This window comes from Vitis riparia, chromosome 15, assembly GCF_004353265.1.
Source record: "Vitis riparia cultivar Riparia Gloire de Montpellier isolate 1030 chromosome 15, EGFV_Vit.rip_1.0, whole genome shotgun sequence".
In the NCBI taxonomy this organism is placed as follows: Eukaryota; Viridiplantae; Streptophyta; class Magnoliopsida; order Vitales; family Vitaceae; genus Vitis; species Vitis riparia.
Genome location: NC_048445.1, coordinates 9,903,281 through 9,928,004, shown reverse-complemented (window position 1 = coordinate 9,928,004; position 24,724 = coordinate 9,903,281). Strand labels below are relative to the sequence as shown.

At 31.3% G+C, this 24,724-nt stretch overlaps 2 protein-coding genes and 1 pseudogene across 5 annotated transcripts; 2 read left to right on the top strand and 1 right to left on the bottom strand.

The window, feature by feature from the left end:
• The first annotated feature begins 3,291 nt into the window (after window positions 1-3,291).
• Window positions 3,292-4,679, top strand: LOC117931948 (annotated as a pseudogene).
• A 194-nt stretch (window positions 4,680-4,873) lies between these two features.
• Window positions 4,874-12,258, bottom strand: LOC117931678 (cytochrome c oxidase-assembly factor COX23, mitochondrial). 3 transcript variants are annotated; one of them, XR_004654082.1, is made up of 4 exons: window positions 12,133-12,257; window positions 10,148-10,221; window positions 5,604-5,876; window positions 4,874-5,128 (listed from the first exon to the last, which is right to left on the bottom strand). XR_004654082.1 is itself a non-coding variant. In XM_034852687.1 (3 exons), the coding sequence occupies exons 1-3, from the start codon at window positions 12,221-12,223 to the stop codon at window positions 5,081-5,083; spliced, it is 213 nt and encodes a 70-aa protein (XP_034708578.1). In that variant the 5' UTR covers window positions 12,224-12,247; the 3' UTR covers window positions 4,874-5,080. The 3 variants fall into 3 exon arrangements, 2 of the variants coding, with proteins under 2 accessions (XP_034708578.1, XP_034708579.1); XM_034852687.1 differs by lacking the exon at window positions 5,604-5,876 and having other exon boundaries at window positions 12,133-12,247; XM_034852688.1 differs by lacking the exon at window positions 4,874-5,128 and having other exon boundaries at window positions 5,833-5,919; window positions 12,133-12,258.
• Window positions 12,259-19,138: 6,880 nt separating this feature from the next.
• Window positions 19,139-23,568, top strand: LOC117931684 (rac-like GTP-binding protein 5). 2 transcript variants are annotated; one of them, XM_034852694.1, is made up of 7 exons: window positions 19,139-19,486; window positions 19,837-19,924; window positions 20,918-21,027; window positions 21,143-21,206; window positions 21,668-21,732; window positions 22,459-22,524; window positions 23,165-23,568. In XM_034852694.1, the coding sequence occupies exons 1-7, from the start codon at window positions 19,382-19,384 to the stop codon at window positions 23,261-23,263; spliced, it is 597 nt and encodes a 198-aa protein (XP_034708585.1). In that variant the 5' UTR covers window positions 19,139-19,381; the 3' UTR covers window positions 23,264-23,568. The 2 variants fall into 2 exon arrangements, with proteins under 2 accessions (XP_034708585.1, XP_034708586.1); XM_034852695.1 differs by lacking the exon at window positions 19,139-19,486 and adding an exon at window positions 19,531-19,740.
• The last annotated feature ends 1,156 nt before the right edge of the window (window positions 23,569-24,724 follow it).

Genomic DNA, 24,724 nt, shown 5'->3' with positions numbered 1-24,724 from the left:
AGAGATATATCGACGGATATTTTAATATAAAATTTCGTAAAAATTAATAAAAATTATGAAAATATTTAAAAACTATATAAGAAATAAAAATAGATATTTTAAAGTTATTTTTTAAAATATATATATAATTTTTCATATTTGATAATAATATCCTCTACATCGATTAAAAAAATATAAATTTTATAAATGTATATTTATTATTAAGTTGTATTTTATATTATTTTAATAATATGTCTAATTTTAAAATATATTTAATATTAAAATTATAATCCATTTTAATTTAAATGTATTCAATGATATAAAATAAATAATAATATATGTATAACTTTTTAAATATTTATATTTATTATATTTAATAAATATATAGATTATATATAAAAAAAAGACCTATTAATAAAATTATGTTTTTATATTTTTGGTAATAAATTAAATCAAATATAAAATAAAATAATTATAATTTATTTATTTAATAATAAAAAAATTGAAAAATCAATGAGGTAAAATATCCAAAAAATATGGATGAAATATTTGTTGAAACACGACAAAAATTAAAAAAAAATAAAAATTTAAAAAAAAAAGGGTAAAATATTGTAAAATATCAAAAAAAAATCATAAAAGATCGGTAAAATATCTGAAAATATCGATTGATGGATATATCTTCCCGAATTTAAAAAAAAAAAAATTAACCATCAAATAATTGAGATTAAGTTTTGAAAATTTGAATGTTAAGTATGTTATGGGAATTAATTTAATTATTATGGGGTAATTATAAAAAAAAATGGTAAGAAGAAAATTTTGATAAAAATTTATATTATATCGAATTATTATAATGGATGATTAAAAAAATTAATTTAATTTTTATAATTGAAATCAAACTTTATAGAATTACAAAACATTAAATAAAATTGAATTGAAATTAAATTAAGATTACATTATGATATGTGAATTTAGAAAAAAATATACAAAGAGATAAATTAGTTAAATGTGAATTTACGGAATTAAGTTTCCGTATATTGTTTTAATTTTTGGTGATAAATAAATATTGGTAAAATTAGCAAGTTAAGGATTATTACAAATTTCGACTTTTTGGTTGCCAAAAAAATTATTTTATGATTATAATATTTATAAAATTGAATTTTGTTAATAGTTAATTATATTATATTTTAAGCGAACAAAGTAAAAATGTTTCAAGTAATTAAAGTCAAATTATATTTATTTTAAGAGCAGACTTATAGTAAATTTAGTTACAAATATGATAATATTTTTTGTGAGGTAAAAAATTATAAGTTGGGTTATAATTTATAATTGCAGAAGGGGAACTTAAGATAAAAAAAAGTTGTCTTTGCAATATGATAATATTTTAATTGCAATTTTGTTTAATATTTTAAGTGAACTTAAGGTACCCAACCCTAAACTCCTTATTGCACCTGTCTTTGCAAAATTTTCAAGAGGCCGATGATTAATTAAAAAGCTGAGGTGTTGAAGTGGTGAGATGAAAAAAAGAGAGACAAAGCATGATAGTTGAAGGGAGGAAAAGAACAGAGAATGTCTCTTCCTTCATACCACCCTCTTTGAGGGCACATACATTTATGTGAATGTCTTTGTTCTCATATTTGTAATTCTTACAAGGAATGAATTACTTACTGCAGAGCAGAGTGGGTACTCATCAATTCAGCCACCCAATTAACTAAGATAGGGACACCACCATATCAAGAAGGTTCATAGGTGGTGGGCTCACATGGAATTAATATCGAACTGGGTTCAACTAGACCTACTGGCTTGGTGGATTCATTTCACCAAGGTTTCCATAAGTGTCTTACGCCTTCCCAATCCGGAAATTCAGTACTTAAAGGCTAATAAGTTTCAGGACTTCAGCACATGGTTCAATTGTTCTCAGTAGGCATTTTGGTTAAATGGATGATTTTGGTTAAATTATTGCCATGGATAATTCTCCACATATTTCCCTGGATTAGTGCCATGCTTCCAAGAAATGAGACCAGTAAGTACCTCCATAATTATATTTGGGAACAAGAGATGGTGTGATTGTTGGTTTGGAAAAAATAAAATAATATGTTGTAGTAAATCTTAGTTTAATAAATTTATTTGGGAGTAAACGCTTTATGGAAAAAAAAAATTAAGTTGTTTTGATTGATTGTTAACATGGATAGAAGTAACCCTTATGTCAAAACCTTTGATCTAGGGTCACCAATTGAGTTCTGGGTTGCCCAGAACTTGGGGCGTCACAACTACTATACTTCTAACTCTTCGTATTCCTTTAAAATTATAAATTCTTTTTTGTTTTGAGGAACAGATGGACAACAATCAAATGTGATTATATGCCAAATTGCAATTTGATTTTTGAGTATGATTCTATCCTATTTTTGGCATGAAAGAAACCAAAACCAATAAGCCTTTTCTTCTCTCCTTATAGGATAATGCGAAGTTACAAGGCATTGTGTCCACAAACTAATATGAGGTAGCACCCTACCACTTCATGCATAAGTACGACTAACACCCAAGCTATTAATCATATTAATAGCTTTTATTGGGTGGATTTGTAATCATATTAATAAATTCATTAATCATTAATCTTGGATAAATAATTTTAAATTAATCTTTAATTAAATTCAAGTCATCACAAACATACTCCCTTCAGGCATAATAAGCATCTGCTTTAATTTTTCTCCTTTCACATTTTATGAAAAAAAGGAAAAAAAATAAGTTTGATAGATATTAAATATATCAAATATTAATACCATGAAATAAGTAAAAATTAAATATTCATATAAATTTACTTTTATAAACCTATGAATTAAACACAAATGCTGGACTAAAAACATTAAATTTACAATAATGACATGGAAAAAACTCAAGAAGATGTAATTGCACTAAAACCCAACATGAAATTTTAATTAAAATTAAAAAATAATTGTTTTTTTTTATTTTAATTTTTCCTCAAGTTGGCACTAACCAGGGTAGGATGAGCAAATGGTCCAAAAAAAAACACAAAATTTCCCTTTTTCTTTAAGGATTTATTCATGTTTATTTTGTATTTTTAAAATAACTGACAAAATCTGGGGAATGGGGAAAAGGGTCTGGTTCCAGCATTGTGGTAGTTGGGTTTACCATGCAATTGCTTTTTCTACATTTTTCCTATCATAAAGTTCATATAATAATAAGCATTTCTATATTCCAGCCAATTGAGGAAGACATTCCTTTGGTGAGGAAGATTTCTCTTGAAACTCCAATTGGGTCATCCTACTATGAGTGAATGAGCTAGGAGAAGAGAAAATGGAAGCAACAGTGGTTCGAACACTGAAGAATTTTGTAGTGTCAGTGGTATTGGGTGAGGTTGTTGGGTTGTTTCTACACATTTACAAGGCCTTGGTGTTGAACCCAAGAAGGCTTAGATCAAAGCTTGTAAAGCAAGGAATCAGAGGACCTCCACCTTCTCTTTTCTTTGGAAATGTTTCTGAAGTGAAGAGGATACAGCTCCAAAACCAGTCAACAGCTCCCAAGGACCTACACCACCATGTCTGGTTTTCCATACCTAGACCAGTGGAGGAAAGAATATGGTATGCCTTCTCTGTCTCAGTCTTTGAATAGTCCTAATTTCTTGTACATGAATAGTGAATTCTGAAGAACATCTTAGTGCCTTTTTAATCAGCCCAAAAAGGATTTTAACAAAAGAATATGAGATTGGTGGCAGGACCCATATACATGTATTCCCCTGGACACATGCCAGTACTGTTGATAACAGATGTGGAGATGGTGAAGGAAATAGGGCGATGCACATCTTTGAATCTAGGAAAGCCTTCTTACTTATCCAAGGATAAGAAAGCTCTACTAGGCCAAGGCTTACTCACTTCAAATGGCCTCATTTGGGCTCACCAACGAAAGATCATCGCTCCCGAGTTCTACCTTGACAAGGTTAAGGTAAATCTTCTCCTAAAGATTCTTGATGCTGCTAAAATTTATGGGGATGAAGATAAATTATTGGCTGCAGACAGGTTCATAATAGATAACTGCAAGACAGTATACTTTGTGGGCCATGAGACCACTGCCACAGCTGCTTCATGGGCCTTGGTGCTGTTGGCTGCATATCCGGACTGGCAAGCTCGCGCTCGTGCTGAGGTGCTTGAAACTTGCAGTGATGGAGTTCCAGATGCTGATATGCTTCGCAGAATGAAAACGGTATGTGACTCAGAAAACCAAATACTTTTCATTGTCAAGGATGCAAAAGCCTATTATAATGCTGTGTCCATGGCAGTTAACCATGGTGGTTCAAGAGACGTTGCGCCTTTATTCACCAGGTACATTTGTGGTAAGAGAAGCTCTACAAGATATGAAGATTAGAGACCTTGTAATTCCCAGAGGTGTAAGCTTTTGGATCCCAATACCGGTGCTGCATCAGGATCCAGAGATATGGGGGCCTGACGCACATCAGTTCAACCCCGAGAGGTTCAGCCATGGAACGGCTGGAGCTTGCAAGAACCCGCAGGCTTACATGGCATTCGGAGTAGGGCCTCATGTCTGTGTTGACCAGCACTTGGCCATGATAGAACTGAAGCTGATTTCTGAATGGATTCTTCAAATTGCATCTTTTTCATAAGTTTGAATCCGTCCTCTCGGTCCAAACCAATGCCTATAAGTTGCTGTAATCTTGTTGGGATTGCATTGTGAGAAACTGAAAGCTCTTTTTGAGCTCAATAACAATTTCTCCATCTGTTTAAATATTTTAATTTATTAATATGGAAGTTTGAAAATGCTGCATGTAATGGAAGCCCATTTTTTGCTCATCTTTTATTTTATTGTCTATTCTTTCAATATTTTTAATCTAGGCAATGCACAACATATTCCTGCAACCCAAGCAGAAATAGAAACTCAAATCTCACCTCATAGCTTGAAGAGAATGATTCATGGAGGTGATTTTACAAGTGCCAAGTGGCTTATTAAAAGTTTCTCCTGGTTACAAGAAAGATCCCACCTTCTGTAAAATCTAAATTTTGACTGCCATAAGAGAAGAATCAGCTATCAAGGAGTCCATAAGAGAAGGATTCACAGTCTCTTCAACCTTGATTCATGAGAAGATAGATCGATTCCTGTTGCGTTCTAACCGAGCTTCCCTCTGTAAAAACAAAGAAAAGGAACACATAAGAACACACAAAATAGACCTACACAAAAGTAGTAGGTTATGACACCCACCATTTATTCATTAGGTGGAGAAGTTCCTCAATAGTTCTACCTAGTGAAACTATATGCCACAACCGATCATCCTCAGACTATCCAAGGAATGTTAATCACATTAAATAGTCCTTCCAGAACCAACAATCAATAATTTTATATGCTTTCATCTCATAAATGCTGGAAAAAAAAAAGGCTAAATTGATTTTTTGGAAATTCCCAGATCTAAATCTCCTAAAAACTTTGGTTCATTACTAACAAAATGAACTGAAAACCCCCTAAACGGTTACAAAGTTATCAACATACGTGCACTGCAATATCTGGTGCAATACCATATGCAATATCAAAAATGGGTTTTGAGGGCAAAGGGCATGATGGAAAATGAAATGCCTCACGTCTTCCCCGCATCCTGCACTTACAAAAGGGAAACCTTATGCTTTTTCAAAACTACCAAGGTATCCAGCAGAGACTCCCCTTTCAATTCGTTTCTGTTATGATATTAAAAAAGAGATGAAATCCATTATTGAATGATTGGAGATGCTGCACTTCATCCATCCTTCTATACTACAGCTATGCTTGAGCCAGGGTTTTTTCGCTACATGGCCAACAATGAAAACGTATACCACCACTCCAACTATGGTGTGTATGGTGATGGTTTAAGGATTAGTGAGAGCCACTGATTTGTGCAAAACCTGCAAATGCATTTTGAGCTTCTCAGTGGTTGTGCACCCTCACCTTTCAACAATCAACAAAAGAAAGAAAAAACATAAGCAAAAGTCAATATCTGAAACTACTTGCAGTAAATTTATGATAAGCTTGGGGCCCATGAATCACAAATGCCTAAAATGAAGTATAAATAATCCTGCTCATCCGAGGTGGATTCATAGAATCTTAAGATTAGCCTTACAATCTACAGTAACAAGATCAAGATAAAGTCATGGATATGCTTGGAATCACTAATTGATTTGAACTTTCATGATTCTTAGATTCATTTTGGTAATCAATTAAGGATGGAAGAGAAAATGTTTACTTACACGTGGAAAATAAATTTGGAATGTAAGATAATGAAGTATTCTATATCCTGTTCATTCAAAATGCAAACTAAAGGATGATTTCTGACTTCAGGCTTCAAGAGAACTGTTGTAAAAGGTCCACATCAGAAATTTCAGTGAATTGTAGTGTTGAATTTTTAATTCCTTACATAAGAAATTATTTTTTAATGGGTTTTATTTACTGAGTTCTTGCAAATTAAGATAACAAGAAAATGGAACAAACAAAATTCAAATTTATTAGTTAAAAAGAAATGTTTGGGTACTAGAAGTGGGTGGAAGACATCTTAGGCCTGCCTCCATGGGAAACTGATCAAGGAATTTAAGATTCATGACATCAACTTTGCTTCCTTATTCATCTATAGCTATTATGCCTCTGTTGTCAGGACTTTATGTCAAAGCTGGTATCCTGCTACCATACTCTCCACACTTATGTAGAAGAGGTCTCCACTCCCTTTGGGATTCATACTACAACAGACTATTCTTTGGCGCTGAGAACTACTTCATTGAAGAACAATCTCTCATTTGGCAATAAATTCCTTACGCGCCCAGTGGGACTTCTCAACCTCTCCTCTCCTTTGCCAATCCAAAACTGCAATCAGATTGATGACTTCCAAAAGTCTCAGCTATGAATGTCAGTAAGGGCAATGGAAAGGTCATCATGGCTTCATTGGTGCACTGCATCTCTAAGGACCCACGACCTTTAGCAAATCAAAAGCAACCATTATGCCTTCAGCTCGATGCACAGACATGCACTCTTACTTGGCGAAGAAGGTGCAAGTGCACAGAAAAAAACCAACAAATCATCACCATATAGCCTCACTGGGGTGAAAGGATCAAAATCCTCTATCCAAGGAGAGGTGTCCAATGACCTCAAAGAACTCCATGGATAAGTCCCTCTTCCCTACAACTAGCGCTAACTCGAACACAATTTTACTTGTTAAATCACCAACTCAAAGTCAAGAAGACTAGCCAAAATGCTCTGACTCCACTTCATCCTACTCAGTGACAATTCCAATTGTGATAACCAACACCACTTTGATCGACTAATAATGGGTAGACATGGTCCACACCATTGCTAAACTCATCAAGATCATCAAGGAGATGGATATACAAATACCTGCCCACATGAACAAAATTGAGGCACAAAATGTAGTGGAGTCAAGTCAAGGGTTGGCACACCCTCAAGGCTTCACACTTCAGAGTGATACTCCTCAAGCATCAATGTCAATGCAAGTCAAAAGGCAAACTACTAAACCTACTTTGGTGGCAACATTATGCCCAACTGCTACAAGACATGATAACCAACACTAGTAGGGCTCAGTACCATAGACCATCACAGAGTTTACTCTTGTACTCTTAAGCCCTATACAAAGAGGATTGATAGCTTACACATGCCTACATGTTATCAGCCTCCCAAATTCTAGTAGTTTGATGGGCCCAGTACCATAAACCATCACAGAGTTTACTCTAGTACTCTAAGCCCTATACAAAAAGGATTGATAGCTTATGCATGCCTACAAGTTATCAGCCTTCCAAATTCCAGTAGTTTGATGGGAAGGGGAACCCAAACAACATGTTGCCCACTTCATTGAAACACACAATAACACTGGTACAGAGAAGGACCTTCAGGTCTTCTTGTCAAGCAGTTTGTCCACTCACTCCAAAGAAATGTTTTCAATTGGTATCTAAATCTTCAGCTTGAAGTATTGGCAGTTGTGAAAGTTCTTAAACCACTCCTCCAATACCCAGTGAATTGTGAGCATGATGGAGCTCACTAACTTATCAAATGTTACGTATTCAAATGGTAATAATGACTTCAAAAAAAAAAAATGAAGTAACACCTAGAAGAGAGATTTCTTGCAACATCAAAAGAACATAGTAGCACCAAGAACTAGGGAACTTCTTACAACACACAAAAAGAATGCAGCAATAAGAAACTCCTCATGAATTGTACAGATGATGCTTCTTCAAGTTGCAACCCTATTTATGATAAATTAAGGGGAAATCAAGAGAGGAGAATCTTAAAAGTAGGAAAATTTTTTGGTTGAGATAAAAATTTTCCTTAGCATCCAACAAAGAAAAAGGAAGAGATCCAAATATTCTCTCTCCTAAGGAAGGGAAAGGTTGAAAATAAAAAATAAAAAAACTTCTCATTGACATGAGAAAATTTCCTTAAAAAAGAAAAAAAAAAATCTATGAAGAAAAGAAAGAAGATATTAAAAAATAAAAAATAAAATATCCTCTTTGACAAAGAAAATAGGGATAGGGTTCAAAGAAGCAAGCAAGAGGAGTTGAAGCTCCACCTTATTTTCATGAGAATAGATACACGTGTTGCACCTTGAAGTGGGAGCATTTGTCAACACCAAAAATTTAGTAGCCTAACACTAGACATGTGGCACTAAACTCATCAAGTCTCATACGTCGTCCAAGTGCCATGTGACAAAATTTTGTAGGACTAAAAAATTAAGTTCTGTAAAAAAGTTTTAAAAAAATCAAATCAAATATTTCAAGATATCAAATGAATCCTACTAAACGATCAATTTTCCTAAAAGCTTAAGTTCGTAGGATTTGGACCCACAACGTATATCATGCACTCTAACACCCTCTCTCATGTGCAGCCATACCTACACGTGGAGAGACACAAAAGCCCATAGGCAAACAACCAAAATCAACCTTTTTTAGGCTTTCTTAATAAATTGGGGATATAAATAGATAGTGAGGTCTGAACACATGACCTCCCACCAAATGAGGTTCCTATACCATGTTGAACAACCAATTGCACTCTACCAAATCCCAATTGCACCTATAAGTGAGGATGTCCGACTTCAATACAAGGACCTTAAAAATAAAGCAAGAAACCCTAAGAGACTAATCAAGAATCTTCACATGCCTTCAAACTCCATTTAACAAGTTAGTGGGAGAATAACAATCACAAGGTTACTTGAGAACAAGTCATCCTAGACCCTCAATCACACCTCCATCTAAGGACATTCTTCTCTTCTTTGATTGAAATCAAGGTCATCAAATTAGAGGATATCCTTTTGTAGAGGATTAGTCACAAAGGATACACATGTACTTTTTTTAAAAAATGAATATATTTGAATTTGTTCATTCCACTTCCTTATTCTCTTAATTTACTGAAACTGAGAAATTTGTGAGCACAAAATTCTAAGCTCGATGCTAAAATATGATCACATTTATTATTCAATGTAAATTTTAAGTTTTCGCTCACTCCTTATGAACTCATGGTGTTCTTCCGTTAAAGATGAGCAACATAGTGATCAACCCTCAAGCACAGAATGAGAACATGAAATTGTTAATTGAACAATGAATTTAAGATTGTTGAATGGAGACCTAGTCATAAAATGACAAAATCTTAATAACAATCAAAACCTTGAAAAAATAATTTGAGAGAGGAAGACTAAAACCGCTAGAAATTTTTTTTACAAAATTACAGAATATAAAAAATTTTGTGCAATTATTCCAACAAAAAATAATTTGTGAAATTTATTTGAATGTGTAATACAACAAAAAATAAAATTCATTTCATGGTGCAAATATTCCAAGCTAACTTGTTTCATCACAAAGGGGCCAAAGGACCCTTTTGTTTGGTAGTGCTTTTAGAAAACACTTATAGCATAAATAGTGCTTTTCAAGAAAAATAAGATGGTTGGTGAGATTTAAATAACGCTTTAAAATTTTGGAAAATCACTTACATTCTTCTTGGAGATGTACTTGATAGGTAATTTACCAAAAATGCTTCTAGAGAAAACATTTAAATTAAAAATACTTCAAATAGAAACACTCTCAAACACACTCTTAGTTTCTCATATTAATTTGGATAAAAAGACAAACATAACAAACCACAAGAGGAATAATGAGCATTGACAATATGAAAGAAGATCCAATACCTCCTTTTTCTTGCATTCCTTGTAAACATCGAATTGTTCCTGACATTTGCTCTTATCTGAGTTTGATTCTAGACCTGCCAAGTTTGGATTAGGAAGTATTGTCAACCGAAAGTATAAAGCAAAATGGAAGCAATAAACTAAGAAGCACAGCTCCAAAAGTAATAAATGTAGCAAACTTTATCACCCTTTCAGAACTAATCTATTAATTAGGAAGAGCTATAAATTTAGCTTAAGCTTGGTTGTAGATCAAGTCAAGAAGCTTGTCATCTTGATGATTGAGCACTTGGCAGGCAGGAGTTGGATTGACCCAAAGATGGGATTCGCACGTACAAGTGAATGGAGTCAATAACTTTAGAATAATCACAATGTATGAGAAATATCATCGATTATCAAATATCTACTAGAATTTTTTACCTTGAATCCATATGAAATAACACTAGCCTTCAAACTTATCACAAACTACAAGAACATATCAGCTAAGACAAGCAAACATCCATGTCCAGTTTCATCATACTCAACACCTGAACATGGTGCAACTATTGAAATTTATATTCCATCTAGTAATAGCAATTTACTAAACAGAGTCTCCACCATTACTGAAAATAGAAAGAGGATTCATCCATTAACTTGAGCATTTGTATAACAGTGCAAAGGCAAACCACAACCTGGATAAAAGGCACTCAATTTAGCCAAACTATAGATGAGGCATAATCACAAGGATAATTAGAATTCAGAAATAGCTGGGTTTAACAACACATTTTGGAGAAAACAATGTCATATCCTCTTAACAAATGAATCCTATGTAGCAATTTTCAACCAATCTCTACTTCCACATGGTAAATTAGCCTTCAGACATATTATTGTAAAAAGTGAAATTCTATTAGATAGCTTGTTATCCATACGAGGAAAATTATAAATAAAAAAAGAAAAAGCTTATGCATAAAATAATAGTGTGTTGCTTGCATGCTGTGCATGTGAGAACCTAGGCATAAGATTTGGGGCAGTCTAATGTAATCCGACTGAGTTATCACTCTTAAATAGATAAGACTAGTAGGTGGAGTAAAACTTTTGTCTAACAGGGAAACAGAGAGGATTTATGGAAAGGTCGGATTCTTTTATCCCTGTTTTATTTCTTTTTTCCTCAAACTCAGCTGCCTTTATCACTTGAGAGGCTTGAAGTAGGCCTCCACAGAGCACAAGAACCGAAGTTGACATGTTTAGGAGATTGCCCTCCTAGGGAGCAGTTGGCCACTCATACCTTAACAGCTTTAAAGAACACCTTTGTGGCTTCTGTAAGCTTACATGTTGCCACTATAGACATGTAACAGAGAGAAAGTTGATTTGGGCAGGGAGATCTTAAACATAGGCAAGTCTGCACAAGCCCTCACAATTCAGCCTCCATATGCTCATTGCCTTAGAAACCCATTTGACGCATTGAACAAAGACATGTTTTATGGGTCATGACAGATGCAATAAAATTGGGCTTTCTTTCGCAGTATTAATGCCCTTGTCGTTTGTGTATCAGCTTAAACCACCTAGAGGACAAACCCAAAGGGTAGGGTTGTTTCAATCAATTTTCTGTATTGTGGTTCTTCTCAGATACTTCTTGGTTTCTAGCAGAACTGCTCAAAAGGGTCATCAATCCCCCCTCTCTCTCTCCGTGGTGTGGGGAATTTGAAGAACAGGGGTAATATTATATAAGAATAATTTATTATTCCAACTGCTTATTTCTTCACCCAAAATAAACAAGAAAAAAAAAATCAAGAACTCAACAAAAATTATCAATTAGGCAGGAACCCTAATCAATAATAGCCCAAAATTGGAACAAAGAAGTTGAAATAGATGACAAAAACTAATGCCTTTCTTGCCCATTTTTAATATATTTCTGTGCGTTTATCTATCAAAAAAAAAAAAAAATAGATGACAAAAACTAAAAATTCTACACAAATGTAATGGTGAAAAAGAGAGAGGAAAAGAGTAGTTACACTTGAGTGAAGCACTGTACTGTTGATAGCACATATTATCAGCAAACCTCCCAACACTAGGATATGCCGGAGTTGATTCTTTCGACTCCATGTTTTTCTTTGTTTTCTTCTCTTCCCTTCTTCAAGCAAAAGATGTTATTGGGTTGTGTTGATCCGATCCATGGGCTTTGGTTCTTGATCCGGATCCGAATTTATTGGCACCGGTTCATTTAGTTGGAATTTCCTCTTCTTTATTTATTTTTTTCTTTTTTGTCTTTTTCAACACCAAAAATATAAGAATTAGAAAAACGTTTTCGAGTACACTTTGGGAACAATTTTTTAAAATTGTTTAATAATGTTTTATAAACTAAAAGTTTGTTTGGAAATAAAAATGTTTTTAACATGTTTTTAATATTTTAAAATATATTGTAGTGTTTTACTTTTAATTATTTTACATGTTTGTATAGTTATTTCTTAAAATAGCTTTCAAAAATATTTGAAAACAATTAAAAAATATTTTCTAAAAATATCTTAGGTAATGTTTAATAACTATTTCAAAAATAGTTCTAAAAAATAGTTTTAGAGAACAGTTTTTTAAAACTTATGTTTTATAAAATAAAAATATGTTTGAAATTTTGAAATGTTTTTAGCTTATTTTTAATATTTTTAAAATAATTTTTATATTCAATCATTTATTTTTAATTATTCTACATGTATAATTATTTTTTAAAACATTCCTCATAAAATACAAGTAAAAAAAATAATTAAAAGATATTATTTGAAAACACCATATTTTTTATTATTAAAAACAAAAAATTGAAACTAGTTTTTTATCATCAAAAATATTTTCTTGTTTTTTTGTTTTGAAGAATCTCAAGAATAGAAATTTTTTTTAAATAATAGTTGTCAAATAGAACCTTATTTTCTATTTTTAAGAATAAAAAAGAAAAAATAATTTTTTGATTGTAAAACATGTTTTTCTATTTTATTTTTTTTAAATTAAACAATGGTATTCAAATAATGGTGTAAATAAAATGTAGTTATATTTTTTTTAATTGCTTAATGTAATTTATAGTTCTCATTGTTAGAAATTTTTATTTCTATCCCGTATTTTTTTTGGGTTTTATCTCACCCTTCTTCTCTTCCTTTTATATTTCATAATTCATTGTTTTTATTAAATAAAAGCCCATTGAAATTATGAAATGTCTTATCTTTTTCTTTCATCCAAATCCTCCCTTCCAATATGGATTTTTTTTTTTTACTTAAATATATTATTTTTTTTTAAATATTTTTTAAAATATTTACAAAAATTCAATATTTTTAAACTTATCTTTTGAAAAAAAAAATTATTCCTTTCAAAAAATGATTGTACATTTAAAATCCATGGGAAAAAAATTAGCAAACCAATCTAGAAAAATTGAATCAAATTGAATTGAATCGATTTGGGTTTTTTTTTTTAAAATTAAACTTTATTAAATCAATTTGAGAAAAAAAAATCAATTTTTTTATTGGATTTATGAGTTATCAACATTTTAAATATACACATATTTTTAATTCCTAAGGCAATCTAGTATAGCCATTAGTCAACTCACAATAGTCTATAACTCACCCACTTCTACACATTATTTTTTTTTAATTTTATTTATTCCACTTCCTTACAATATTTTTCTAATTTTATTTATTTATATCCTTAAGCATACTGTGGATAATGTTGATCTTTTGGCTTCTCTAGTAAATCTTAGGAGAAAATACAATAGCCCAAGTTTGGCTTACGTCAATTCATTCCTTAGTTTGTATTAGTTTGGAATGAATTTAGGAGAAAAAGATAATGTTAGGAGAAAATACAATAGCCCAACTTAGCATTATTCTATATAAGAAGTGTCTCCCTACAATACCAAATAGCTACGTATCAAGAAGGGGACAATCATAACATGCTATGTATATAATTTAGTTCAATTGCCTTTTTGACTAAATAATGGTTCTAAATTCATTCCTTCTATTTATTCTTTTTCATTTTTTTCAAATATCTTTTTACATTATTGTAAGATAATTAAAAAAAAAAAGGCTTAAAAATAAAATAATTTAAAAAATATAAGAGCAATGCAACCTAAAATGACAATAATATATAATTTTATTGTATTATCACTAGTTTTCCATTGTTTAGTTTTTGTTCAAGTGTTGTAATACACTTAATAGGACATTCTGGGTAATGATTACTACTCAAAAAGAGCATGTTTTAGATAATAATTCTCATGAGTTTCACATCTTTTGAGTAGTAATTATGCCTAAAACACTCAATTAACATGTTGTTGCCCTTGCAAGAGTTACTAACAAGTTTTATGAAGTTTTGGAGTCATTTCAAAGTATGATTTTGATAAATTGGTGACAAAAGAGATGAATCAAATTGAAGAAAACAAATAAAGTTGATGATAATCCAAATGCATAATGAAATGAGCAAAGCAATCGGTTTGGATCGAGATTTGGAGTTGATTTGGAGGTAGTTAAAGTGGAATCAAGAGAAAGAAATGGGAGAAATTGCAAAGAGGAGTCAAAATATTAGGATTAAGACAAGAGAACAATTTAATGGACAAATTCCGTATGATGAGTTAACATATGGAGAAATCAAGTATAATAATTGTCAAAGGAATAAACTTGTGTAATGACTTTAAACTTAAACAACAAATGAAATATGAACAAAACATTTATCCCTCTGATTAATAGGTGTACTTCTAAGTGCAATTCCCTATTGTCCAAAATACTAAGTCTTTTTATGTATCAACTCTAGCCAAGAAAAACTAGGGAACGAGTCACTACAATTTTTATAGTACCCCAAGTATAGGTCTTTGGCTAAATAAGGGTATTAATTTTAGTTGATCTTAAGTTATTCGTACGATAAAAAAAAGATCCAACTTGATCTCCATAAGTTAGGGTTTTATCATATCCTAGCATTTAGTATTTTATTCCGTTATAAAATACCAAATAGATTAATAAATTTGAAATTTGGGTTTACGTCTAAGATTTAGGCTTTTAGCACTCTATAGAGATTTGCCTTAAGGTAGATAACAATGACAAAAACTCAAGTAACTAGAGATCAAGAATTACCAATAACTTTTTGTATCAAGGAATGGGCAATTGCACTATTCCTAAATTCAAACTGACATTAGAGGGTATTTTGATTTTGATGCTAATGTTTTAACCTTTCATTTAACCCACCATTAGTTCCAATTACACCCATTGTTTCCCCTTGGCACTAACCCTAGTTTTCATATTTCATAACCCAAGATGGCTTTCTAGCCTCTTATGGTTGTGCTTTCATCCACAAAAAATCATAAATGAAAGATAAAAAACCATTTTTGAATTTAAAAAAAATAGAAGCAATACTCAAATTAATAATAATAAGAAGAAAAACCAACTAAGATCCTTCTTGTCTCTTAATAAAATTCAAGAATTCTCTAAGAAGTTCTCACAAAACCTAAAATTTGAGTTTTTATAATTAAGGTAAGAACTAACACGTGCATGCTCCTATTGGGCACTTATTCCTTAAGAAGTACCTAAAAATAATTTAAAATAATAAAATTGCAATTTTCAATTATCCAAACCCACTTAAGGTTGATGGAGTGCAAATTTCGAAATAAAAGAGGCTTTGGATCAAAATAGTAGTGGCCTAATTCAAATTTAGCCAATTTTCAAGTTGGATTTTGAATTGAGAAGTTGGTTTCCCCAAATTGATAGTAGAAGGATTCAAAATTTTGAGAATTTTGAATTGGTTTCAAAATCACTAGTTCCAATTTCAATTCAGAATTCCGAATTCAAAATCAACATATGTTTTTCTTAGTTGACTTTAATCAACCACTCGTTTTAGCTTTGATTTGCAAACCATTTGAAGTGTTGGATTCCTAACTTCCCAAGATTTGAAAGATATATAGCTTGCCTAAAAGATCTTAGGAAGTGCTCTAGAATTCACTTCAAAGTGAAGGAATGTGTTGCTACTATATTTTAAATTCAAATTCCCATGTTGAACTTCAAGTTATGGCGTCCAACCTTCTTTCTTGTATTTTTTTGCCCTCTATATCTCTCCGTAACTCATCTCTCATGCTATGCAATGATTCATTTACATTTTTTAAAGCTCTAATCATGCTTCACAACTCTTGGAGCTTCTTTTAAACATACTTAGGCCATTTTCTACCATAGTTGAAAACAATTCTTGCAACTTGTATAGTTTTCATACATACTTTAAACTTGAAATTTAGCTAAAGATATATATTAGTTCAATGACTAAGGTTTTAACAACAATTTAAGTTATGTTGGGTGAATTGAACCTTTATATTGCATAATTCATTCCATATATGTGTCCTTAGAGCACACATTTTTAGCTCCCATCAACTATAGTCTCAATTAGATTTGCCTAAGTCTATGAACCAATTATGAACTACTCATTAACTAATAAGAATTTCATGACTTAGATTTTTTATGCAACTCCTAATACACCTAAGACGTCAAATACAACTTAAGTGATGTAGGTTTGAATGTTCAAATAAACCATAATACAAAATTGCAATAGTAAAGTGAAATCGAAAACTCACATTTGTTACATCATATCATACTTTTAAAAGAGCTGAACAATTAATTCCAAACGAGTCTCCTTTTGATATCGCACCTTCACTAGCTTAGAGTACACCTATAGTGGATGCTATTCAGCCCCCAACACAAACCATACCCTCACTTGCTCAAAGTACTCCACCTTCAGAGGATACTATTCCACCCTTAACATAGACAATTGTAGATATAGTAGGACCATCCACACTACAAACAATCGACCCTACATTGAGCACATTGTCAATTCTAGCCAAGCTTGACAATTTATAAGAGTTATCATTTGGAGCCCAAATATATGCTCTAAAGGCAAATAAATGATATGTTTTATTATTATTAAAAGGGAAGACAAGTTAGTACACCAATAATTTTACAATTATTCTCAACGAATGAGAATTTTGTTATTGTTTGTTGACTAGAACTAAAACTATAGAGTTAAAACCCTAAATTGGATTCAAAAATCAAATCTTATTACAAAAATAAAAATTTTCTTATTCTTGGTGATTAAAGATGACTCCAATTGTGAGTTCCTTATTGCTAAAAGGATGAAGATTACAAATGTTTTTCATATTCATAATGAAGAAAATGAGAATATTGACCTTATGTTGTTCAACCCTTCTATTGCGTCTAGCTTGAAATGATAAAATCAATTGCAAAATTTCAAAGAACCTATAGAAAAGTTGTTGTTATCACGTGAAACTTATGGATCCATATATGGGAATTATAGAAAAAACTATCTTTAAATTTTAAAACATGTAAGATTATTTGATAATTTTTCAATTCAAAATGAAGCTTAATGTCCCCCATCTAAAGGAAAATTTGGATTCACTAGGTCACTTCAACTTTAAGCTAAAATTTTGACAGATAAAAAATGGAACATATTATGCTTGAGGATGAGTGATTAGAGACTGCAGGGCTATGTTAGCTTTCAAAAAATTTGAGGGAAAGAAAATAAAGAAAAAAATATAAATTTTTTTTTAAATCAATAAATTATTTTTAGATATTACTTCAAATTCATTTCACTTACTTTAAGATTTTTATTTAAAAATTAAATAATTTTAAAATACATAAATTTCTAATTAATTTTAATCTTTTTTATTTTTTTTTCATAATTTTCATAAAGAAAACCAAACATATAAAACATAATTTCTTTAAGATAATTTTTTTCTTTTTTCGGTTTTTTTTTTTTTTAAATTAAACATAACATAAAGCGTTCATAAAAAATGTAACAAGTAAACAACTAGGTAATACTTTAATAAATATTGCAAAATATATGACTTTAAGACACGCCCTAAGCTAGCTACAAAAATTAATGGATTTGGTAATGTAGGTATTGAAGGTAGGTCTAAAATCATGATGCATTATTGTAATAAAAAATAAAAATAAAATGTTTCAATTTAATTTATTAAAATGTTAATGGAGGATATTAAGAACTTAAGCTAAATATCAATAAATATCACCATATTTATAGGAAAATTAAAAATAAAATCACAAGTCGTGAGTCAAGACAAGAATTGCAATCCACAAATCTTTTGTTTGGAGTTCGAATTTGAATTTCCAAGAGTTTTCTCTCATAATTTCTATTTATATACAACAAAAACTATATTATAAAAAATATGAGTGACTGTCAATATAAAATTTCATTTTCTCTTCTCTTAAAAAATAAATAATGTAAAATGCTTAAATTAATTACTTTAAGACATGCTATTAGAATTTTAATTTTTCAATCTTATCCATACTTTTTCAAAATTCTCTAAATTATTTTTTCTCTCTTTATAAACAATAAATAAATAAATAAATAAAAATTAATGATACTACACATGCCCTAACATTGTTTCAAGACCATTATTAAACAATTTTAATATTAAAAAAAATAACTTTAATCTTATAGTTTTATGCATTTGATTCAAATTGAAGTCAACCCTTCTTTTGTCAATTGCAAAATTATGAACTTACACGTGAAAAGGAAAGTGGATTGCATGATTGAATGGCCACATTTGCACTAAAATATTGAAATATTTGGGTATTTTTTAAAAAGAAAATTAGATGTTTAATAAAAACTTTAAAATCTAAAAAATTATTTATAGTATTTTAAAAAAATATTTTTATTAAAAATATTTTGAATAGAAATAATGTGGAAGGAAGTCTAAATAATTGATGTTATAAGTAGACCTTCAAATTTAATTGTTTTATTATGGAGTTTCATTTATTTATATTTTATATTTTTTACTTATTTATAATAGAATGTAAATTTTAATTTTTAAATATTAAATAAAATCTCCACAAAACTTGAGAAAATTTAGGAAGCCCAAAGGTGTGACTCGTATTCAAAACAACCCTTCAGTTATAATTATTGTTTGAAAACGCAATGTCATACACATCACCTGGGGCCTGGTTGCCTCTCTTTCCTCCTTTTGCCTCTCTGACAGCTCAAAATAAAGTCACTACAGATCTTTTTCGCCTAGAAAAACTCATAGAAAATTTCCAACTTTTCTCTCTCTCTCTCTCTCTACAATTTAAGCTGGGAATCTGTGATGGAGTGATGGAGAGAATGAGAGTTCCCTGAAAAGGAGTTGTTGCGGGGGCTAAATTGCCTTAAACTACAGGGAAAGAAAACAAATTTGTGAGAAGGAAAATCAAGTTTGAGAGAGAGAGAGTTGTTGGTGGGAGTGATCAAATGAGTACAGTACCAAGCAGGTTCATTAAGTGCGTGACAGTTGGAGATGGAGCTGTTGGGAAGACTTGCCTTCTCATCTCCTACACTAGCAACACCTTCCCAACTGTAATTCACAACTTTCTTCCATTCTCTTTTTGTTATTGCCTTTGATTTCTCAATTCTCATGGGTTTTGCTTTGTGGGTTGTTGTTTTCTCTTTCCAACTTTAATTCGCAACTTTCCTTCATTTTCTTTTTCTTTTTCTGTCAAGTGCATTTGATTTCTGAATTCTCATGGGTTCCCAACTGTAGTTCTATGAAAGTACATTTCATCTTGTGGGTTTTGCTTTGTGGGTTGGAGTTCTTGTTTTTCTTTCCAACTGTAATTCACAACTTTCTTTCACTTTCTTTTTCTTTTTCTGTTTGATTTCCTAGTTCTTATGAGTTTTGCTTTTTTGGGGTTGTTTTTTCTTGCCAGGACTATGTTCCAACTGTTTTTGATAATTTCAGTGCCAATGTTTTGGCTGATGGGCAGACTATTAATCTGGGTCTCTGGGATACTGCTGGTAAATGCTCTAATTTTCCTTTTTTTTCTCTGTTTGGTGGCTGAGAAAGGTAAGGAAAGCAAACCCAATTAGTTGATTTAGGCACACCGGAATGGGTGTTTCTTGCAAAATCATAAAATTTAGAATTCAAAATCTTAATTTGTTTTCGTACATTTTTCTCAGCATCCAAACAGAGTGTTGGTATCCATCATCCTCGTCATTTTTCTTGTGTATTACATTAATTAGAATATAAGACTTGATCTTGGTTGCGGTCAGTTGTTTCATGATGAAAAGAAATTTTTTTCCAAGTTATTTTTGGTTTCATAATGAGATCTGTTGAAGTTTCTAATTTCTTCTTCTCTGACAAAAGAAAAGGGCCCTTGCCTGTGAAGTTCTGTCTTCAAAATGGAAAATTTTCAAAATTTCATTTCTTCCCCTCCCAATTCTCAGCAGCCAAACAAAGCATAAAGGATTTCTAAGCACCCTCATAACTTCAGGGGAATGAAACATGTTATGAAAGCCAATTGAAAAAGGGAAAGCACAAAAGGAAAAAAGGAGGAGGGATCAACTGAACAAGCCCCATATACTTGTTTGACTGGATTCTTTTACTTTAAAGTATTTCCCGTTGTTGAATATCAGAATTGAGAAATGCGTCATTTATATCTGGATGTCCACGAAAAAACCGAGTGATCCCGTCTTCGGCAACAATTTGATAGCACAAAATTCATCCAAGAAAAGAGAGAAAGGAATAGGGAAAAAAGAAGAGAGAAAATGTCATTACATGACAACATATGGTTGCAGCTATTCATATGATGAAGAGGCTAGAAAATTCCTCAGTAAAGAACAAAGGCAATATGTTTCCATGGAATTTCCTAACACCCTATATTAATCTTTTGCTTTTCTTTCAAAAAGAAATAATTAGTTGATATCTAGTGATCCGTTTAATGTTGAAAAAGTGGCCGACAAAAGGTAAAAGATAAGCAAAATTTCTGATATTTTGAACAATGTATGCAGGTCAAGAAGACTATAACAGGCTAAGGCCTTTGAGTTATAGAGGAGCTGATGTTTTCCTCCTTGCCTTCTCTCTTATAAGTAGGCCTAGCTTTGAAAACATATCGAAAAAAGTAATATTTCTTTCTCTCTTCTTTTGCTATCCAATTCTCTTTACATGTTCTCTTTTCTGATTCCTTTTTTATGTCGTGTTTCCTTTGCTTTCTGCCCTTTCTTATGCTGGAGAAGTGGGTACCAGAGCTGAGACATTATGCCCCATCAGTGCCCATTGTTCTCGTGGGGACCAAACTAGGTGAACAATTATTCATCCTCAATAACTCCTCATTTTTGTTCATTGGTATTGCCAAAACTATGTTGTTTCTTCTCGATGAAGCTTCCCAATACGGTCCGAGTTATTGAGGGTATTTTGCTGAAAATACTAAATTTGATAGAGTGACAAAGTCCCATCCCATTCCCCCCCTCCTTTTTTTTTCTTCTTGATGAAGCTTCCCAATACGGTCCGAGTTATTGAGGGTATTTTGCTGAAAATACTAAATTTGATAGAGTGACAAAGTTTCCCATCCCATCCCCCCCTCCCCCCCCCCCCCCCCCCCCCCCCCCCCCCCCCCTCTTTTTTTTGTGAGGCTTGTTTCCATGTATACATATGGAAAGAGCATAGGGCCCGAGTGATGACTCGTGAAGATTTAAAGGAGGGCAAGATTGGAGCTCTCTCCATGTTGTTTTGTATGTAATAGAGTTTCATTTGGATGGCAGATTTGAGAGAAGATAAGCAGTTCCACATGGATTATCCAGGGGCGTGTACCATTTCAACAGAACAGGTGCACATCCAATTTCGCTATTTCTTCATTTCCGCAAGCATCAGTGACTTTTATTCTTATCATTACCATTATTATTTGTGGGACTATGATATTTGGGCAAAATAATGGGTAGAATTTTCCACCACTACCACAAAACATGTTACTATATGTGTCACCTTTGGAAAGTTAAAAAGTTCCAATCCAAACAGAACTTGGAAAAAACTTGTGCAGTGAAACTATCATTGACTGATTGACAAGGTAAAGGAAAAGAAAATTTGGAATCTTTCAACTACTTGGGGTTGCCTCAGTTTCTAAAAAGGTTCCAAATTTTCTTTTCCTTGTCAACTTTTTCTTTACAACCATAGGGAGAAACAAAAGGAAGTGGAAACAAATCAGTGAATCACAATCAACTAAGAATTAATACATGGCTTGACATAGCATATCCAATGTGCCGAATCTCTCGTCTTCAATTAAGCTGTCAAACAAAAAGTCTTGTATTTTTATGAAACTTATCATCCAGCAAAGGACAACAAAGAATATATATCCCTTTTCACTTGCTTGTCCCATCTGCATGTGAATGGGAAAAAGATATTCTCTCCTTTTCTTTTTCATGATACGACAACCTTGCATGGAGTCATAGGTACTCCCATGAACAATATATCTTGAAAAAACACGCATAGGTTCAAAGTGTAGCCAGTTTGGAGATTCCTAACTTTGTTTTTTTCCTCGGAATTTTGAAATTGCCAGGGTGAAGAACTAAAGAAGCAAATAGGAGCATTGGCATACATAGAGTGCAGCTCCAAAACACAGCAGGTTCATATTTTATATTGAGCATATTTCTTAAACTAGAAGTTCTAAAATTGAGTTTTCTATTAGCTATGATTCGGCTTTCTGATTGCTCGAGGTGGTGTGTCCATAGAAAATGAATGTTGGGACCAACTGATTAGTGCATTCTATTTGGATATATTCGAAGCAACTTCAAGGAAAAACCACTTTTAATGGCCGCTTGAAAGGTCTCCTTGTGATGCTTTTGAGGAAAAGATAAGATAAAAGTGACTCTTTTGGAGGCATTACTCAGTTTCTTTTGGGAATTATTTTGGTACTGTTAAAAAATGGTCCCCTTTCAGTCTATTCTCGTCTCTTTTCTTTCCTTCTCCTCGGTCCTTCCAAGATCCAAACATATGTGAAAAATGAAAGCTTAATACAAGATGTTTACTTAGAAGCTATGGTTTCTTTTGTAGTTATTTCCCAACTTAACCTTTTGCCTGGAAATTTGCTCTAAAAGCAATTCTCTGAAAATCAGTCTTGTCACCTTGACTCTTATTTTTCCATCAAAGATACTTGAATTGGGTAAATATATCTATGCAGTTCTCATGGCCATTAGAGGGCCATTGATCAAAGCCGGTTCTGAATGCAGACGTTAATATGAGTTTACTTTGCTGTTGAAACGCAGAACGTGAAGGCAGTGTTTGATGCTGCAATCAAGGTGGTTCTGCAGCCTCCGAAGCTCAGTAAACGAAAGCGAAAAAAGAGGGCATGCCATGTTCTTTAACAGGTGATGCTGCTGCTGCTGATGTTCTGTTGATTGATGACAATGACTAGGGCCTCACAGTTCCATGATCAGATCTTCTGTCGATTTGTGTGTTTGTGAATTTTCATGATTTTTTTTATATGATCTCTAACAAGATCGATCCATGTGGGAATTGCATCTTGTGATCATTTATGTTTTGGAAATTCCAAAAATTAAAAAAAAAAAAATGTTGTCGGTAGGCCAAGACATTGTTTTAGGCCTTTCTGAATCAGATTTGTGAATGTATTTATTTATTAAGGAAATTGTATTGCCTTTCATGTTTTGTTAAGTGAAAATGGTCTCATGGAGACCTCCTCCTGATTTCCTATATATCTTTGTTATGTAAAAAAAAAATAGTAAAAGTTTAAATTTTTAGGCTACATTTGGTTGGCAAGCATTAGATAGGAAATAAACATCTTATGATATCATATTTCATTAGATAGGAAATAAATATCTAGAATATGATTTTCAATAGGATATGATATTTTTAGATATAAATATCATATTAACATGATATTATAAAGTAGTATATCTAATAAGATATGTTATATTATATTATGTTTATATGTAATTTGTGAAATAAAAATATAGAATATATGTTATTTTTAATGTTTAAAATAAAATTATATCATATTCTAACATTTCTATTTTTTAAAAAATGAAATTTTCTTATATTTAACAATATTCATGTTTAAAATATTTAAACTTTATAAATAAAAAGTTTTATATTATGTTTTTAAAATATAAAAATAATTTATATATCAAATATTAATAATTATTTTATTTTATAAATTTTTTATTTTTTTAACCATAATTTATTTATAATAAAAAATATTATTTTGCAAAATGAGTACATAAAAAAAAAAAATTGATAAAAAAAATAATGAGATATTTATATCTATATCTTAATATGAGATATTATATTTCAAATATTAAAAAAAATAATAATAATATATCTTACCACTTAACCTATTTCATATTTATTGAACATAAAATAAAATAAGAAATAAAATAACTTATCTTATTCCATCGTAAACTAAACCTGAAATGAGATATAATATCTTATTTCTTATCATATTTCATATTATATTCGGCTAACTAAACATGACTTTAGGGGATTGAATGAAATATATTGCATTTTTACTTTATTTTAAGTTTGAGTAAAATATATTATAGGTACTTTCTTAATTTAAACCTTGTACTTCACTAGTATCTTAGTATGATATTTGAATCTTATTTCAAAAATATTCTTATCTTAACAAAAATAAATGTTAATAATTCTAAATAAATTTAGAAGGCTAGAAGAAACCTTACGGGGTTTGTATAATCAATTGTTTAACCTAAGTAATATTTTTCAATATTTCTCTATTAATAAATTATTGGAATATTATTAAAAGTAGTTTCAATTAAATTATATTAAAACTACTTATCTCGAAAATATTA

Bases quoted from the DNA above. Each gene is read 5' to 3' on its own strand.
- LOC117931678 (XM_034852687.1), bottom strand. From the start codon at position 12,223: ATGGAGTCGAAAGAATCAACTCCGGCATATCCTAGTGTTGGGAGGTTT. The intron at 10,222-12,132 runs GTAACTACTCTT...CAAACTTGGCAG, and splicing joins GTACAGTGCTTCACTCAAGT to GTCTAGAATCAAACTCAGAT. The intron at 5,129-10,147 runs GTATTGGATCTT...TTGTTTTTACAG, and splicing joins AGGAATGCAAGAAAAAGGAG to AGGGAAGCTCGGTTAGAACG.
- LOC117931684 (XM_034852694.1), top strand. From the start codon at position 19,382: ATGAGTACAGTACCAAGCAGGTTCATTAAGTGCGTGACAGTTGGAGAT. The intron at 21,207-21,667 runs GTGAACAATTAT...TTTGGATGGCAG, and splicing joins TCTCGTGGGGACCAAACTAG to ATTTGAGAGAAGATAAGCAG. The intron at 21,733-22,458 runs GTGCACATCCAA...TGAAATTGCCAG, and splicing joins GTACCATTTCAACAGAACAG to GGTGAAGAACTAAAGAAGCA.